At 44.5% G+C, this 19,384-nt stretch overlaps 1 protein-coding gene across 1 annotated transcript in view; it reads left to right on the top strand.

Moving 5' to 3' along the window:
- LOC140105855 (pregnancy zone protein-like) overlaps positions 1 to 19,384 on the top strand; it is an 84,507-nt gene that overhangs the window by 23,225 nt on the left and 41,898 nt on the right. Inside the window, exons 14-16 of the mRNA XM_072129970.1 lie at positions 2,461 to 2,606; positions 6,792 to 6,944; positions 7,791 to 7,934. Of these exons, the coding sequence (XP_071986071.1) occupies positions 2,461 to 2,606; positions 6,792 to 6,944; positions 7,791 to 7,934 (443 nt within the window). The remainder of the gene's footprint in view (positions 1 to 2,460; positions 2,607 to 6,791; positions 6,945 to 7,790; positions 7,935 to 19,384) is intronic.

The raw sequence follows: 19,384 nt of genomic DNA, 5'->3' as shown, positions 1-19,384 counted from the left end.
CACAAACCAAAGACAGAAATAGGCTCCAAAAGTGTTCACACTTCATTTCCCTGGTCCTGTAGCCGGGCTGCTTCTACAGGAGATAAGTATATACCACAGTGTGTGTCCCTAATCCAGGAGAGAGGAGTGATACTGTACACATTCCCTGTGTCTGACCCCCCTAGGTGCTGATAGCTCCCCCTCATCCACTGCTCTGTCCCTGTGTCAGTCCTGACTGTAGTGCTGGCATTCTATTCATAAATTGCCAAGCTAGGAAAAAAACGTCACAGTCTTCTTCTCATAATGTAGAGCAAGAGAATTCAAGAAGTACTTACAGCTATGAGATTGCAGATCTGGATGTATCAGAGATGATCTAATGGTAGATATAAGAATGCTTTTCTCCATGTGACTGGAGTATTAGAATTGATATAAGAATAGATGGGTGATTGCTTTTTTGGATGTCACTGGGGTATCAGAGATGATTAAATGGCAGATATAAAATTGCTGCTCTGGAGTATCAGAGATGATATTACATCAGATTGATGCTTCATTTGCATCCAGAGCTGCAGTTATCTGAGATGATATAATGATAGATTTTAGCAAATTTGGGATGTGACTGGAGTATCAGAGTTAATCTAATGCTTCTAAATATAATGTTGGCTATATGTATGGCAAGGATAAGACTGCAGATCTGGCAGTGAATGTAGTTTTAAAGATGATCTAATATCTCTACAATAACTTGTGCTATCAGAGATGATATTACATCAGATTGTTGCTTAATTTGCATCCAGAGCTGCAGTTATCTGAGATGATATAATTATAATTATAGCAGATTTGGATGTGACTGGAGTATCAGAGATGATCTAATGCTTCTACACCAATGTTGGCTAAATGTATGGCAAGGATAAGACTGCAGCTCTGGCTGTGAATGTAGTTTCAGAGATGATTGAATACCTCTACAATAACTTGTGCTAAGCATTGCAAAGAAGATCAAATCACGCTTATATAAATGGTCTTATAGTAAGAATCATTCATTGTCTATAGAAACCATTGAGAACTCATAGATACCATTCAGAACTTTTATAATGGACCTGTAGAAAAATAGAAGCTGAGCTGTTATTGGTTGCTATAAGACTAACAAAGTAATTTAAAGGAAATCTACTATTAAAATCCATTATGATAAACCCGGGACATTACTCATAGATCCAGGCACTGTGACTACAGTAATCTTCTTATATTTGTTATCCACTGCCTACTTCCTTCTAAAATTAACTTTTAAGCCAGAAGGGCTCCTGGGGGTGTTGTCGGAGCTTTACAGGCTGTTACAGTGTGCAAGGAGCACTTTCCCAATGTGTGCTGAAACTTCCTCTGCTGCAGTGATGTTATATCAGCCAAAGTGTGGGGGAAGTGCTGAGAGAGCAGAGGGGAGGGGGAGACAGTTTAACAGCCTGTGAATCTACAGTGCTGAGGAGCTCTTGTAACACTTCCCAGAACCCCTTAGGAGTCATTAGCATAATTTTAAAGTTGATTTTAGAGGAAGGACGCCATAGATAACAGATATAAGAATATAACCACAGTCACGGTGCTGGATCTATGAATAAGTGTCCCTGGTTTATCTGGATGGATTTTGATTGTAGATTTCCTTTAATCATTTTAATGAAATAGCTGAATAATTGAATGACTTATGTAGGGTGAAGTGTAGGCCATGTTTTTACTATATGCATACATTTGATTTGGTTATTGCCAGATCTGCTGAAAAGCTTTGATGTACTTCTCACACACTAGTTCACACACAAATGTTTGCTCTTATACTTTTACATCTTGGAGCTGGGCATGTGTTTCCAGTGTTTGATTGATGGATGGATGAAAATATTAGTGGCCAGAGTGGCATCCAGGAACTCCATATATGATGTACTCACTCCTTATGGTGTAATTTGAGGGGGTGCAGAGGGTACGGTCGCAACTGGGCCCAAAAGGCTTAGGGGGCCCATAGGTTTCACTTTCTCATATAAGAAGGCCAGTACTATAAACCATACATTATAGTTGGGGACCAGGCACAAACTTTCAGATCTTTTGTGTTATTGCTGTAAATTGTGACTCCGGCTTTGTTATTTGCCTCAAAGATTCTGTACCCCACCGTTATCTTGGTTTTCTCCTGATTATACTGACTACACTTGTGTCTCTTTGTCATCTGTTCTGTGTAAATAACAAGAGTAGAATCTGTTGTCTAGTTGGTGCCTGTGGTTTAGTGAACTGGCAAGTAGGCAGGGACAGAATTACGTGGTAAGCTCAAGGCTTGCACCTCTTCTCTATCCTGACAGTAGAATACATTTTTATAGGTTAAACCTAAAGAAAACAATTTGCTCCAATGTTATCGTTATGTTTTTTTTTAAATTGTGCTGTAATATTTATTAAACTCCTCATTACATATTTCTAAAGATACCGTAAAATACTGATATATAATTAACTTTTTGTTTCCAGGAATACGTGGTTCGTTTTCCTTTAGTTTTCAAGTAAATGCAGAATTATACCCCTTCTCTAGTCTGATGGTTTTTTCAATTCTGCCCTATGGACAAACTATTGCATCTTCAGTATCCTACGAGGCTCCGTTGTGTACCAAGGAAAAGGTATGGAAAATATCCATGAAATAACAGATTATCCATGAGATCATTTTAAACCAATGATTTAGCACAGGTTTTTCCTCTATCTGAGGCTATATTCATACGACGTCCCCCATAGACGGCAATGGGCACACGGCGCCGTATGGAAGATGTACATTGCCGCACATGTGCGGCACCGTACTGTTCCGTTGCCGGGAGAAAGATAGGACATGTCCTATATTTCCCCGGAATATGGCGCCATATAACCTTATGGAGAGTAACGCGGGTAAGCAGTGCTTACCCCCTCCTCCTCTCCGCTGACGTGTGCCTGCCGTGCTATGGTACAGCGGGCACACATTGTGTGAATGTAGCCTTAGACTGCAAAGAAATATGATCTCCGCATTATAAAATATTTAGAAAAGAAAAGCTGTAGGAGTATATTTTTGAGCCACGGAGGTTCTTTTCCAGGTGGAAGTTAGCAGAGCTCATAGAAACAGACTAATGTAGATTTCATACATTGTTATCATCATAAGAGATGAGTGAATCAGGTAAGATTCGCTTCACAAAATTTTTCTAATAATTTGGTTGGGGTCCAAATCAATTGGACTTCAATCAACTTTGCTCCAGTTTTCTTAAAAATTGGTACATAGCCCTCTTTGGGGGTTATAACAGTTATAACACGTTCCTATCTCATTTTTAAGCTCTGGGAAGAATGACAGCAGTAGTTGCTGAAGTTTCAAAGAATTTTTAAAATAATTAGTTTTTTCTTAAAATTGCAACTGACGCACTACGGGCCAATACTGGGTCGTAGAACACCCAGTACCGGGCCAGAGGAAAAACTCCAATACTCACCTTTCCCCCTCCCCTTTTCTTCTCATGCATGAGGTAGCAGAACGAGGATCTGAAACCGGCAGGCGCAATTAGGTCATCACATCACGTCTGTGGCCTACCATTATAAGGATGGGGTTACAGAAAAAGGGGGCAAAATAAGGAGGGGTTACAGAAAACAAGGCACTATAAAGAGGAGGCTGAAGGAAAAAGGTAACTATAAAGGGGAACTCCAAGAAAAGGGGGAATGCAGGAAAGTGGGAATAAAAATGGGCAGCTGTAGGAAAGGTTACACTATAGGAGCTGATCGGTGGGAAGGGGGCATAATATAGGCTGCAGTTAGATGGGGTAAGAGCAAGGCACACAATGAGGCTCATTTACTTACCCGGTCCTGTCGCGATCCCACGGTGCATTGTCCAGCGAGGATTCAGGTCTGCCGCAATTCACTAAGCTTGTGCGCCCGTGTTCCTGCATCCGTCGCTTGTGCGCTGAGGTACGCCGGAGTTTACCTTCTTCTTCCAGGTGCATGTGAGTGCTTGATCTTGCGAAACAAATTCCGTGGTTTGTCCAAATCTGTCCCGACCCCGATTTCTGTTGTGTGCAAGCCGGCGCCGATGTGCCAAAATCCGATTGCGTGCGCTAAAATCCTGAGGCATTTCAGAGCAAAACAGAAATTGTTGGGCAACCCAACAAAAATGCGTCTGACGGACCCTTAGTAAATGAGCCCCTATGTTTTTTTGTATAAAAAGCTCCTAATTTCATGAACTTCTAATGAATTTTTTAAATTCTGAGCCTTCTGGGTGAATGATGGCAGTAGCAGTAGCCGAAACTTTTAAAAATTCTAGAAGAGAAAATCAGAAAAGATTTGTGTACGCCTCGGTGACAATAAAATGGTAGATTCATACATAATCGACATATCTACCGTATTTTCTGGACTATAAGACGCACTTTTTTTCCCCAGAAAATGGGGAAAAAACTGTGGTGCGTCTTATAGTCCGGATGTAGCCTTTGCAGGAGGGCACCTGGCTGCGCTCTGCCAGCCGATGCTGGCAGTAAGCGCAGCCCTTCACAGTGAAGCGCAGCGGCTGTACTCAGTGCCGCTGCGCTCCTCTCCTCCTCTCAGCCCTCCACTGCTGGAGGGAATGGATAGCAGCACCCCTGCGCTCTGCCGTCCTCAGGGCACCGATATAAATGATAATTATGGCAGCAGTGGAGAGAGAGAGGGGGGAGGAGAAAATCACTGACTCTGTCTGGCCAATCCCCACTCGGCTTGTAAGTAGCCCGGGAGGCTCAGAGTGAAGACAGAAGATGAAGGCTGCCGCACTGTGTGAAGAGGAGCCTGTACAGCACTGTGTCTGACCTGTAACGTCTCTCCCAGCACAGGATCAGATAAGTGATTAGTGCTCCCTTCCCCCGGGTCTCTGCTCTCACAGTCTTAACCACTTGTTGCCTGGTATGTAGTGGCTGCTGTCCCCCTGGTAGATTGTAAGCTCTTGTGAGCATTGTACAAGCTCTGTCATCTCCTGTGTCCTCCTCCTCATAGATTGTAAGCTCTTGTGGCCATTGTACAAGCACTGTCATCTCCTGTGTCCCCCTCCTCATAGATTGTAAGCTCTGGGGACCATTGTACAAGCACTGTCATCTCCTGTGTCCCCTCCTCCTCATAGATTGTAAGCTCTGGGGACCATTGTACAAGCACTGTCATCTCCTGTGTCCTCCTCCTCATAGATTGTAAGCTCTTGTGACCATTGTACAAGTCCTGTGTCCTCTCATCCTCCTCATAGATTGTAAGCTCTTGTGGCCATTGTACAAGGACTGTCATCCCCTGTGGCCTCCTCCTCCTCATAGATTGTAAGCTCTTGTGGCCATTGCACAAGCACTGTCATCTCCTGTGTCCTCTCCTCCTCATAGATTGTAAGCTCTTGTGGCCATTGTACAAGCACTGTCATCTCCTGTGTCCCCTCCTCCTCATAGATTGTAAGCTCTTGTGGCCATTGTACAAGTACTGTCATCTCCTGTGTCCCCCTCCTCATAGATTGTCAGCTCTTGTGGCCATTGTGCAAGCACTGTCATCTCCTGTGTCCCCTCCTCCTCATAGATTGTAAGCTCTTGTGGCCATTGTGCAAGCACTGTCATCTCCTGTGTCCCCTCCTCCTCATAGATTGTAAGCTCTTGTGGCCATTGTGCAAGCACTGTCATCTCCTGTGTCCTCTTCCTCATTGATTGTAAGCTCTTGTGACCAGTGTCACATATACTCATACCTATACAGCCCTGGTAACTCTTGAGACCCCCTGACTACGTGCCAGCATAATTCTATCTAGATAGGCTACTCGCCCCTGCCCCTCTCCAAAGAGAAACTAGGCTGAACTGCCCAGTTACTTTACTGTCACTTTATAAAATATTTTAGCATACTATTTTGGGAAAAAACATTTTTCTTATTTTTCCTCCTCTAAAACCTAGGTGCGTCTTATGGTCCAGTGCGTCTTATAGTCCGAAAAATACTGATCTCAAATCATTATCCTTACATATTTTTTTATAAGGTGAGAATTAGAAATGGGTTAAGAATTAAACCTAATGCTAATTTTTTTTTATCCCACAATAAACAAGCCCTAAAAAATGCTCTTTTGATTGTGAAATAAAAAAAGTTATAGCTTTCAGAATATTATGACACATAAGCAAAAGAGTTTTGATGCGGTGAGGTTGTTGCCACTTTAATCACAATAACCTACAAATTAATTTTATCATGTTTTTATATGGTACAGTGAATTGGCTGATGTTTTTAATTTAAAAAACAAGCAATGGAATAGCTGTTTGATGCTGCAGAAAATAATGAATACATTTTAATAACATTTAATAACAGTTGTATAGGGATATATAGGGCAAGTCGAGGGGCGTGGTCTAATGTCATGTGACCAAGGTGACATTATCACAGGTCCTTTAGTCATTAGCAAACTGTGCCCCAAGTACATAGCTGACAAAAAATCACAGCATGCCTTCTACTCTTCCCCATACAGGCCGATGTCATTTCATGAGATATATGCTTGGTGTACAGTTTTCTGTTAGAAGGCTGAAGGACCTGCGATGATGTCACCCTGGTCACATGACATAACTGTTGCATGTAGAGAAAGCATGGGAAGGAGCTGCTAGATTCAGCCCGAGGAGGCCACCACCCCCTTGACTCGCTCTACTGATATCGCTTAATACCATTTAAAATTATACAGTTGAATATTTGGGAATTTGAGGGGAACAATTTTTAGCTAAAGGAAGGCAACCTGCCACTGGCTGTATTTGTGAAAAATGTGATAACAGGTTCCCTTTAAATAGGTGTTTATTTTCATTGGTAATTAGAATAAAGCTCTGAAGCTCTTATCTTATACCATACAGATAGAACTGAAGTTCTCAGAAAAACAAGTCCATCCTGGGGAAAGTGTAAGTTTGGAAGTGTCTACAAGTGCTGGATCCCTCTGCTCCATACGTTCTCTAGATAAAGGATATTTACTTCAGAAGCCAGAGGCAGAAACAATAGTATCCGATCTTGTAAGTTTAACATTTTTATATTACTTTGCTTATATTAGCAAATGTTTAGGTTCTCTTTTATACTTTCATGCAAATAGTTAGATAATTTGCCCCTTTTGTCAAGTTAGAGACTCGGCTTTACACGCCCCTGCTCCCCCTGCTCCCTTCACAGACACGCCCACGTGTGTGGTCAGGGAGATTTAAAGGGAGCCTACCACCACGAATCTACCTATAAAGTAGATCGGGTTGTAGGTGGAGGACATGAGGATAGTGCTTTTAAGGGCTAATCCTCACGTCCCTACTAATATGTAAATTTTGTAAAGAGGCTACTAGGGCGTGGAGTAGCCAAAATTTACATATCGGTAGTTTACCGTTCTGTATGCAGGGCTGTGCCCCTAGTCCCATGGGAGTGGCCAGTGAGGAGCGAGGAAGACATGTCTGACGTCCTTACTGGTGAAGTGATGTGGGAAGACATGGGAGATTTTTTTTTTTAATTTGAAACCAATGTATTATGGAGCGTGGGGGTTTGGGGACCACTCCTCATTGGCCACTCACATGAGACTAGGGACACTGCTTTGTAGACATAAAGGTAAACTTTGATCTAACTTATCTTTTTTTTTTTTTTTTGGAAAAAGCCAGTTTTACTATAAAAACTCTTTGTCAATATGTACTCTATTATCTATGGGGAAATAAGGGAGCCAGAAGGTACATCCTTCCTGTCCAAAATGGAATAGAATATACTTTGCCACTGTCAACAATATACTGCATATATAATGGTATCATTTTGATCGAGTACTGAAGATAATTTCCAAGAATGTGAAATTATTATATAACACAAAGCAATTGTCATGTTGTTCTTTCTTCCAGGAGCTTGAATCTCTCTTTGCATTCTTCAGTGTATCACACGTATCCGCAATACGTCACCGAGAAGACGACGGCCAGTGCCCAGATAAGGAGACGGTGGAATCCGAGAGGTCAGCTAGAACTTCTGATGTAGGCACATTATTTAAGGTAAGGTAAAAAGAATTAGAGTTTTATAACTGGATTTGTAAATCTGTGAATGTATAGTAAGGTTATAAATTATTCATGCATGTAAGTCATTTGTTTTTAATGATTTTTATAGAATTTTTCAAAGCATAAAGCAGCTAACAATGTCTGTCAAATATTTTGCATTGAAGAATAAATCTTGTACCGTATACATTACACATGTGATCATGTACTTTATTCTTGCTAGGTTAATGCAAACCTTTAAATTTGTTAGTTCTACATGACATCTTTAAACCTAAGTATAAAGTAACAGAGTAAAAGAAGGGGAAAGGTCTGGGGTGAATCGGCAAAGGTGAATCGGCAAGAGAAGAAGATAGCAGTTCCACATGTTATTCTGTGGAAGAATGTGTAACCCTATCCTGATGTACTTTTGTGAAAATTGTTTCCTTTCATGTAACATGCTGTATAATTTATCATTAATCATGATCCAGTTTAACTTGGATTTCACTTGGTGTATTGGAACCATATACCTCTGTGATAAGACCTTAAAGTTTGCCTCCACTAAATTGGCATTAATTTAAATTTTGAGGGTGTGCCCCGCCATGTCCTGCCATTCTCACATCGTCAAGGTTATTTTCCCATGCTAACACGTAAGGCATCTTATTCTCAGAAGATACAAGCATGGCATATATCTGTGATAGGACACCTCTTTCTGAGGGACTACATAGACAGAGTGTTTCAAATATAGAGTGACTACATATATCAGGGGTAACTTTTTTGAGTGACTGTAAAAAGTGGGTAATTTGGGAGAATCTGAACAATTCATCATCCGGAAGTTTGTGTGTAGAAAGGAAATACGACACAGACCATATTCCCATTCACAGGCTGTCAACAAAATCAGCAATTTTGTGTAGGCCCTTGTCCAACCACCATTGGAAAGCTGATGGTAATAGACCAGGAGAAAAGCTGGGGCTGGAAAAGAGCCTCGCAGCTGGAGTATGATGGGACACCGTCTTAAACCTATATTTTAGTCTGTCCCAGGCCGCCAGATCTAAAGAGAGGCGTGGGCACAATATAACCGGTCTATCCTATTCCCAAATCCAGACCTCATAAAAACTATCCAAAATTAATAAACAACAATTTAACCAAGATATATATTTTATTAATTGATAATACACAAAAATTACATATGATCACTGAGATTAAAAACCAGCCCATAAAAACAATCCCTGGTGGACAGTTTTTATTTTGGATAATTTTTATGATGTCTGGATATAGGTATCATATATCAGCAGGCCTTGTGTTTCCTAATTTGCCTGGATAATTGGTATTCATATCCTTTGGTTTAATCCAGGGAAGAAGATCAATAGGAGTTGGGGAACATGCTGTTTGTTCAATTAAGCCCCTATGTAAGGAGACTGGGACTAGACATGCAGCGTAATAATATTTAGTGACATTTGGAACCCCTAATTCCCCATCCAATCTCGGAGAGAACATAGTGGTCTGCACAATTCTACTATGTTAGTACAAAACTAATATCTCGGCACTAGACCTCACCACCCAGACTCACACATATAATCAGATATAAGTGGAGGTGCTAGAAGTAGTGTTAAGGTGTAAAAAAAAAAGTAAAAAAACTACTAGGCATCTATTACCACTAAGTATAACCATTTTATAATATTATAAAAATGCTAATACGCGTATATTATTGACAGTAGGGTCTTACATTAACAATATACACTTTGAAAACTGATCAGTAAAAAAGACACATTAAAATATGGTAAATTTAGATATCACAGGTTGGGCAACAGGGTAGATTAACACCAAAAGGGCCCAAGTGCTAACTGTACCCAAAAATGACTGGAATAGTAATAATAAAATGTGGGAGGTTGTAATGGATAGATATGTTGTGGGCAACAAAGATAATGAGGCACATTTACTTACCCGGTCCATTCGCGATCCAGCGGTGCATTCTCCGACGAGGATTCGGGTCTTCCGGCGATTCGCTAAGGACATGCGCCCGATATCCACTAGGTGTCGCTGCTGCACCGAGGTCCACCGAGGTCTGCCGGAGTTCACCATCCTCTTCCTGGTGCATGTAAGTGTAGGTCAAGCGACACTTTTTTTTTAAAAATAGCACGATTTTTCTGAATCCGTCGGGTTTTCCGACGGTCACGTCCCCAATTTCCGTCGCATGGATGCCGGTGCTGATCCGACACAATCCGTGCGCCAAAAACCAAGGCCAATTCGGCGCAAAAAGGAAATATTCGGAAGACCCGACGGAAAAACGTGATTCGGACCCTTAGTAAATGTGCCCCAATATTGTTTATAAATGCTCAAAGAGTTGTAACAATGTTGTAAATAAAGCTGGCCACAATGTTGCAGGTGAAGTCCTGAGATGTTCCACCAGTTTTAGCAGGTGTCTGGTTGGTCTCATCAGAAGATCCTATATACACTCACCGGCCACTTTATTAGGTACACCTGTCCAACCTGTTAACACTTAATTTCTAATCAGCCAATCACATGGCGGCAACTCAGTGCATTTAGGCATGTAGACATGGTCAAGACAATCTCCTGCAGTTCAAACCGAGCATCAGTATGGGGAAGAAAGGTGATTTGAGTGCCTTTGAACGTGGCATGGTTGTTGGTGCCAGAAGGGCTGGTCTGAGTATTTCAGAAACTGCTGATCTACTGGGATTTTCACGCACAACCATCTCTAGGGTTTACAGAGAATGGTCCGAAAAAGAAAAAGCTCATCGAAATTGGACAGTAGAAGATTGGAAAAATGTTGCCTGGTCTGATGAGTCTCGATTTCTGCTGCGACATTCAGATGGTAGGGTCAGAATTTGGCGTCAACAACATGAAAGCATGGATCCATCCTGCCTTGTATCAACGGTTCAGGCTGCTGGTGGTGGTGTCATGGTGTGGAGAATCTTGGCACTCTTTGGGCCCCTTGGTACCAATTGAGCATCTTTGCAATGCCACCGCCTACCTGAGTATTGTTGCTGACCATGTCCATCCCTTTATGACCACAATGTACCCTGTAACATCTGATGGCTACTTTCAGCAGGATAATGCGCCATGTCATAAAGCTGGAATCATCTCAGACTGGTTTCTTGAACATGACAATGAGTTCACTGTACTCAAATGGCCTCCACAGTCACCAGATCTCAATCCAATAGAGCATCTTTGGGATGTGGTGGAACGGGAGATTCACATCATGGATGTGCAGCCGACAAATCTGCGGCAACTGTGTGATGCCATCATGTCAATATGGACCAAAATCTCTGAGGAATGCTTCCAGCACCTTGTTGAATCTATGCCACGAAGAATTGAGGCAGTTCTGAAGGCAAAAGGGGGTCCAACCCGTTACTAGCATGGTGTACCTAATAAAGTGGCCGGTGAGTGTATGTATATATATACACTCACTGGCCACTTTACTTGATCTTCCATCCGGTAATTTTTGTAGATCTTGGCATAAACGATATGTTGCCAATTTTCTAATCCTTCTCCACAGATAATAGACGCGTTTCCAAGCTTATTCTCAGCTCCTTCCTCAGTAGCCTAGAGTCTCTATGCAGAGCTGGCGGCTGCACAGACTCGGTTCTGAAGCATCCGCAGTAGCTCCGGCTTCGGAACTGAGTATGTGCACCGGTCAGCTCAAGCGTGGACGAGTGCGCGCATCTATATATAGTAGGAGGCTCAAAAGAGGCTACAGGGGGCGTGGAGTAACCACGTCATGTAGCTCTGGCTACTCCACGCTCCAGTAGCCTCTGTAACATATTTGCATATTAGGTTAATTAAAGATTTCTAAATTTAGCGGGCACTGAAGAATTAGCCCTAAAAGGGGCTCAGATGCTATGCATTAGATGAACCTCCCACCGGATCTACCTTAATGAGATCCGAGATGGGAGGTTTCCTTTAATCTGTAATTTAATAATCCTGGAACTTGTCTGACTTGTTAAAAACTTTATTTTAGTAATATGTAAAATAACTGCAGAAGCTACTGGGGCATGGAGTAGCCTTAGCTGCCAGTGCTCGGGAAGGCTAGTACACGCCCCAGTAGCCTCTGCAGTTAATTTACATATTACAAAAATAACGTTTTTTAACAAGTTATCTTAGGTTCCAGGATTATTAAATGACATATTAGGGCAGATGCAGGCAGGAAGAATCTACCATCAGATCTACTACAGTTTGGTGCCAGTGATTGGTGCCAGCATTGATTGTGGTTGTTAGTGGTCAGGATCCGTTTCGGGTATAAACAGGATTTGGGTTCATCGATATCTGTGATATATATGGCACAATTTAAACTCACCGGGGGAAATTTATCATTAGTCGGCACTTTACGATGTCTGTCTCTAGAGCTCCGGAGCTATCAGATTAATTCCAGTGGCTTTTGGCCCTGGATACATTTTTTTGGCAATGACTTATGACTAGAGATGAGCAAACATACTCGTCCGAGCTTGATGCTCGTTCGAGCATTAGCGTACTCGAAACTGCTCGTTGCTCGGACGAATACTTCACCCGCTCGAGAAAATGGCAGCTCCCGCCGTTTTGCTTTTTGGCGGCCAGAAACAGAGCCAATCACAAGCCAGGAGACTCTGCACTCCACCCAGCATGACGTGGTACCCTTACACGTCGATAGCAGTGGTTGGCTGGCCAGATCAGGTGACCCTGGAATAGACTAGCCCCTGCCTGCGCTGCTCGGATCATTCTGTGTCTGGATGCCGCTAGGGAGAGAGCTGCTGCTGGTCAGGGAAAGCGTTAGGCTGTTCTATTAGAATAGTGTTAGGCAGGAGTGATTCTACAAGAACCCAACAGCCCTTCTTAGGGCTACAATAATGTTATACATTTTTTTTTTAAATTTGCAGCTAGTACCATATTGTGAGGAATTTGCAGGGGGACTTGCTACCGTTGTGTTTAGCTCTTAGTGACACACATATCCACCTCAAACACCAAAGTGGGAAAATTTATTAGGGGTTTGATTTCAATTAGGCACAGTCTGCAATTTACTTTTTATTTTACGTTTATTTTTTCATAACTCAGCGTCATCTCATCTGGCATAGCAGTGTGCTTTCATACTTGGCTAGAAAATAGCCATAGGAGAATCCAAACGGCTTACTTACGCCTACAATAGCGTTATATATATTTTATTTCTAGTTGATCTGCTGGTGGCTGTCCTTGCTGCAGTGCATCTACTACCAAATTGTGAGGAATTTGTAGTGAGACTTGCGACCGCTGTGTTTAGCGCTTAGTGACGCACATATCCATCGCAAAGACCGAAGTGGGAAAATTTATTAGGGGTTGGATTTCAATTAGGCACAGTCTGCCATTTCCTTTGTATTTTACATTATTTTTTTTAATAACTCAGCGTCATCTCATCTGGCAAAGCAGTGTGCTTTCATACTTGGCTAGAAAATAGCCATAGCAATAGGATAGCATCGTTTGGTTTTAAAAACTAAAAAACACAAAAAAAAAAAAAAAACACAAAAAAACCAAAAAAAAAAAATTAAAGTTATAACTTTCATTTTCAAAATGTTTAACCCGAGGGCTAGGGGTAGAGGACGAGGGCGGGGACGTGGGCGTCCAACTACTGCAGGGGTCAGAGGCCGTGGTCCTGGGCGGGGTGAGACACCACCTGCTGATGAGGGAGCAGGGGAACGCCGCAGAGCTACACTCCCTAGGTTCATGTCTGAAGTTACTGGGACTCGTGGTAGAGCACTGTTAAGGCCAGAACAGTGCGAACAGGTGATGTCGTGGATTGCCGACAATGCTTCGAGCAATTTGTCCACCAGTCAGTCTTCCACGCAGTCCACCCATGTCACCGAAATCGGCACTCCTCCAACTCCTGCACCTCAGCCTCCTCCCCCCCAGTCTGCCCCCTCCCAGGAAAATTTGGCATTTGAACCGGCATACTCTGAGGAACTGTTTTCTGGACCCTTCCCACAGTCACAAACCACTTGTCCGGTTGCTGCTGAGCAATTTTCCGATGCCCAGGTTTTCCACCAGTCGCAATCTGTGGGTGATGATGACCTTCTTGACGTAGTGGAAGAAGTGTGTAAAGAGGTGTCCGACGATGAGGAGACACGGTTGTCAGACAGTGGTGAAGTTGTTGTCAGGGCAGGAAGTCCGAGGGGGGAGCAGACTGAGGGATCGGAGGATGATGAGGTGACAGACCCAAGCTGGGTTGAGAGGCCGGGTGAACACAGTGCTTCTGAGACGGAGGAGAGTCCTCGACCATAACAGGTTGGAAGAGGCAGTGGTGGGGCCAGACGGAGAGGCAGGGCCAGAGCAGGTGCATCAGCGCCAAATGTGTCACGTAGTGAAGCTCCCGTGGCGAGGGCTCTTGCGGCGAGGGCTAGATTTTCAGAAGTCTGGAGGTTCTTTAAGGAAACACCGGATGACCGACGGACTGTGGTGTGCAACCTTTGCCAAACCAGGATCAGCAGGGGTTCCACCACTACTAGCTTAACTACCACCAGTATGCGCAGGCATATGAATGCTAAACACCCCACTCAGTGGCACCAAGCCCGTTCACCTCCGGCCGTGCACACCACTGCTCCTTCCCCTGTGTCAGCTGATAGTCAGCCCCCTGCCCAGGACCCTGCCACAAAAACCCCATCGTCGCCTCCACGATCCTCCACAGCATCCACCAGCGTTCAGCTCTCCATACCCCAGACGCTGGAGCGGAAACGTAAATATAGTGCAACCCACCCGCACGGCCAAGCCCTTAATGTCCACATCTCCAGATTGCTTATCCTGGAGATGCTGCCCTATAGGCTAGTAGAGACCGAGGCCTTTCGCAACCTCATGGCGGCGGCCGCCCCTCGGTATTCGGTCCCCAGCCGCCACTACTTTTCCCGATGTGCCGTCCCAGCCCTGCACCAGCACGTGTCAGACAACATCATCCGTGCCCTGACCAACGCCGTTTCTGACAAGGTCCACCTGACCACGGACACGTGGACGAGTGCTGCCGGGCAGGGCCACTATATATCGCTGACGGCACATTGGGTTAACTTGGTGGAGGCTGGGACCGAGTCTGACCCTGCGGCTGGTCATATACTGCCGACGCCGAGGATTGCGGGGCCTACCTCGGTCCAGGTCTTTCAGGCCTACTATGCCTCCTCCTCCTCCCACCCCTCCTCCACCTCCTCCTCCGAACTACCATCCGTTGGCATGGCGCCATCAGTCGCTAGCTCTAGGCACAGCAGCAGTGCCGTCGCTAAGCGACAGCAGGCGGTGCTCAAACTGCTGAGCCTAGGCGATAAAAGGCACACCGCCCAAGAACTATTACAGGGCATCACGGCGCAGACTGATCTGTGGCTGGCACCGCTGAATCTGAAGCCAGGCATGGTTGTGTGTGACAACGGCCATAACCTGGTGGCGGCTCTGCAACTCGGCAGACTGACACATGCGCCATGCCTGGCCCATGTGTTAAATCTGATAGTTCAGCGTTTCCTCAAGACATACCCCAATCTGTCTGATTTGCTCACGAAGGTGCGCCGCATCTGTGCGCATTTCAGGAAGTCCAGCACAGATGCTGCCACTCTCAGGGCAGCTCAGCGCCGCCTCCAACTGCCCGCTCACCGACTGTTGTGCGACGTGCCCACGAGGTGGAATTCAACATTAACCATGTTATCCAGAGCTTACCAGCAGCGCAGAGCGATTGTAGACTGCCAGATGTCAACTTCCACCAGAACTGGTAGTCAGGTCAGTCAGCTTCCTCAAGTCTACAATGAGGAGTGGACGTGGATGTCTGATATCTGTCAGGTGCTGAGTAACTTTGAGGAGTCAACACAGATGGTCAGTGGCGATGCCGCCATCATCAGCCTCACCATCCCGCTGCTTGGCCTGTTGAAAAACTCTCTGATCAGCATGAAGTCGGAAGCTTTGCGCTCGTCACAAGAGACGGGGGAAGAAGATTCCCTTGTTGATAGCCAAAGCACCCTTAGGTCTGTTTCTCAGCGCATATCGGAGGAGGTGGAGGTGGAGGAGGATGAGGAGGAGAATGTTGGCGAGACACAAGAGGGGACCATTGTTGAGTCCTTCACTGTTCAGCGTGTATGGGCAGAAGAAGAGGAGTTGGAGGAGTTGGAGGAGGAGGAAACGGACAGTCAGGCCAGTGAGGGGAGTGAATTCTTACGCGTTGGTACTCTGGCGCATATGGCAGATTTCATGCTAGGCTGCCTATCCCGTGACCCTCGCGTTCAAAGAATTTATTCCAGCACCGATTACTGGGTATTCACTCTCCTGGACCCACGGTACAAGCAAAATCTTTCCACTCTCATCCCTGGAGAGGAAAGGAGTGTGAGAATGCATGAATACCAGCAGGCCCTGGTGCACAAGCTGAAACACTATTTCCCTTCTGACAGCGCTAGCGGCAGAGTGCGTAGTTCTGCGGGACAAGTAGCGAGGGAGAGTAGGCGAGCAGGCAGCTTGTCCAGCACTGGCAAGGGTACGCTTTACAAGGCTTTTGCCAGCTTTATGTCACCCCAGCAAGACACTGTCACCTGTCCCCAGTCTCGGCAGAGTAGGGCTGATCTTTACAGAAAGATGGTGAGGGAGTACGTAGCTGACCATACCATCGTCCTAAATGATCACACAGCTCCCTACAACTACTGGGTTTCAAAGCTGGACATGTGGCGCTGTACGCCTTGGAGGTTCTTGCCTGCCCTCCCGCTAGCGTGTTGTCCGAGCGGGTTTTCAGTGCAGCTGGTGGCATCATCACCGATAAGCGTACACGCCTGTCGACTGACAGCGCTGACAGGCTGACGCTTATCAAGATGAATAAAGCCTGGATTTCTCCGGATTTTCATTCTCCACCAGGTGAAAGAAGCTCAACCTGAATAATGTATGCACTCCTCCTCCTCATTTTCCTCCTTCTCCTCCTCTTTGTACACTAAAGCAGAGGAAACTGGCTATTTTTTGACAGGGCCCACTAGCTCTAGCTATAGTACTTTATACATTTAATTTTTCTGGAGGGCCACCTACCCGGTCCTCTGTTTTAAACAATTTTTGGGAGTGCCACATACAGGCACTCAATCTATTCAATTTTTCTGGAGGGCCACCTACCTGCTCCTCTGGTTTGAAAACTTTTTTGGACTGCCACATACAGGCACTCAATCTATTTAATTTTTCTGGAGGGCCACCTACCTGCTCCTCTGGTTTGAAAACTTTTTTGGACTGCCACATACAGGCACTCAATCTATTCCATTTTTCTGGAGGGCCACCTACCTGCTCCTCTGGTTTGAAAACTTTTTTGGACTGCCACATACAGGCACTATCCAAATTAAATTGTCTCCATAGCAGCCTCCACACGTTGTCTCCATTGCTACCTCCAAAAGTCGTCCATATAGCTGCCTCCATACATCGTCCCCTTATCAAACGAGGTGTGTCAGGCAGAAATTTGGGTTGTTTTAATGGATTCCACATCAAAGTTGTTAACTTTGTCGCCACCCTGCTGTGTTATCCACAAAATATACTGGCAAACTTTTGCCATTTACGGATATTATTTAAGCGCTTCTTGCGCATCTGTTTACATTCCCCTCACCCGCCATATCCCAAACTTATAAGAACGCTACTACACTTAACTTGGTGCAGGCTGGGACCGAGTCTGACCCTGGGGCTGGTCATATACTGCCGACGCAGAGGATTGCGGGGCCTACCTCGGTCCAGGTCTCAAAGGCCTACTATACCTCCTCCTCCTCCCACCCCTCCTCCACCTCCTCCTCCTCCGAATTACCATCCGTGGGAATGGCGCCATCAGTCGGTAGCTCTAGGCACAGCAGCAGTGCCGTCGCTAAGCGACAGCAGGCGGTGCTCAGACTGCTGAGCCTAGGCGATAAAAGGCACACCGCCCAAGAGCTATTACAGGGCATTCCACATCAAACTTGTTAACTTTGTCGCCACCCTGCTGTGTAATCCACAAAATATACTGGCAAACTTTTATCATTTACCAATATTATTTCAGCGCTTCTTGCGCATCTGTTTACATTCCCCTCACCCGCCATATCCTAAACTTATAAGAACGCTACTACACTTGATCTTATACAAAATGTTCTTAGAAGTGCTGTTTGGGGAGTAGCCTAGAGACAGGGGCTTGGATTGGCGAAAGCTCGCCTGGCAGCAGAGCGCCAGCTCCATGCCAAGATCCAACTAACATAGTTTTAACTGCAGCACCTTTAATCTACTACTAGTTCACTGCCTCCATACATGGTCCCCTTATCAAACGAGCTGTGTCAGGCAGAATTTTGGGTTGTTTTCATGGCTTCCACATCAAACTTGTTAACTTTGTCGCCACCCTGCTGTGTAATCCACAAAATATACTGGCAAACTTTTATCATTTACCAATATTATTTCAGCGCTTCTTGCGCATCTGTTTACATTCCCCTCACCCGCCATATCCCAAACTTATAAGAACGCTACTACACTTGATCTTATACAAAATGTTCTTAGAAGTGCTGTTTGGGGAGTAGCCTAGAGACAGGGGCTTGGATTGGCAAAAGGGGCCCAATTTGGGGTTCATTTTGCTGCGGGAAATGTAAGGCATGTCGCTACATGGAGGGCACATATGATTTCACCGACTCAGAGTCGAAAAAACTATATCAAATTGTGTACCACATTAATTGTAACACGGAGGCGGTGGTATACTATCTGCGTTGCCCATGTGGCAAAATATACATTGGCATGACAACAAGACCCCTCAAAGTTCGGGTTTTAGAGCATATCAGGAGCATTAAATCAGCCGGGGATATGACCAACTCGGGCCCACTGGGAGATTTGAAAAAACTGCAGCCCATTCCTAAACATTTCCGTGATGTACATAATTGCAACCCGGGGGGACTCACAGTACGTGGCATAGATAGAGTCCTTATGGGTTCCAGGGGTGGGGACGTGAAAAAACATCTATTGCAGAAAGAACTTAGGTGGATTACCCTCCTGGATACAGTACAACCAAAAGGCCTCAATGAGGCCACTAGCTTCAAACCTTTTTTATAATCATGTCTTTTCTAATATGTTTTTTTGTTGTGGTGTGTTTTTTAATGATTTTTGACTGTACCTTTTCATCTATAGATATGTACTGAATCCTTATGGTCATCTTGAATGTCGAACTATCTGTGTGGCTTACTGGATGTTTCAAGACCTGAAGAGTCCGATTGATATACAGAGTTAATCCGCTTATTTATGCGAATTTTTGACTCCCCTGTCTTATGCGGTTGAACTTTGAGCACTTTTTGCACTTTTTTCACTGATTTTGATTTGTCGACTATGACCTTATAATTCATAGGTCTGTGAGTGTTTTCACTGTGTGACTAATATTGTAATATTCTATTTTTACGGTGTCTATGTTAAAGTATATATTTTCAAATTTTGGCACTTTTTGCACTTTATCGTGCACGACTCTTTTTTCTGAAGAATGTTATAGAGTTATAGATATGCAGGTATAAATGTATTGTAAATTTTAATCATGCTTT

The sequence above is a fragment of the Engystomops pustulosus genome, chromosome 11 (assembly GCF_040894005.1).
Source record: "Engystomops pustulosus chromosome 11, aEngPut4.maternal, whole genome shotgun sequence".
In the NCBI taxonomy this organism is placed as follows: Eukaryota; Metazoa; Chordata; class Amphibia; order Anura; family Leptodactylidae; genus Engystomops; species Engystomops pustulosus.
This window is presented reverse-complemented; position numbering and strand designations above follow the sequence as displayed.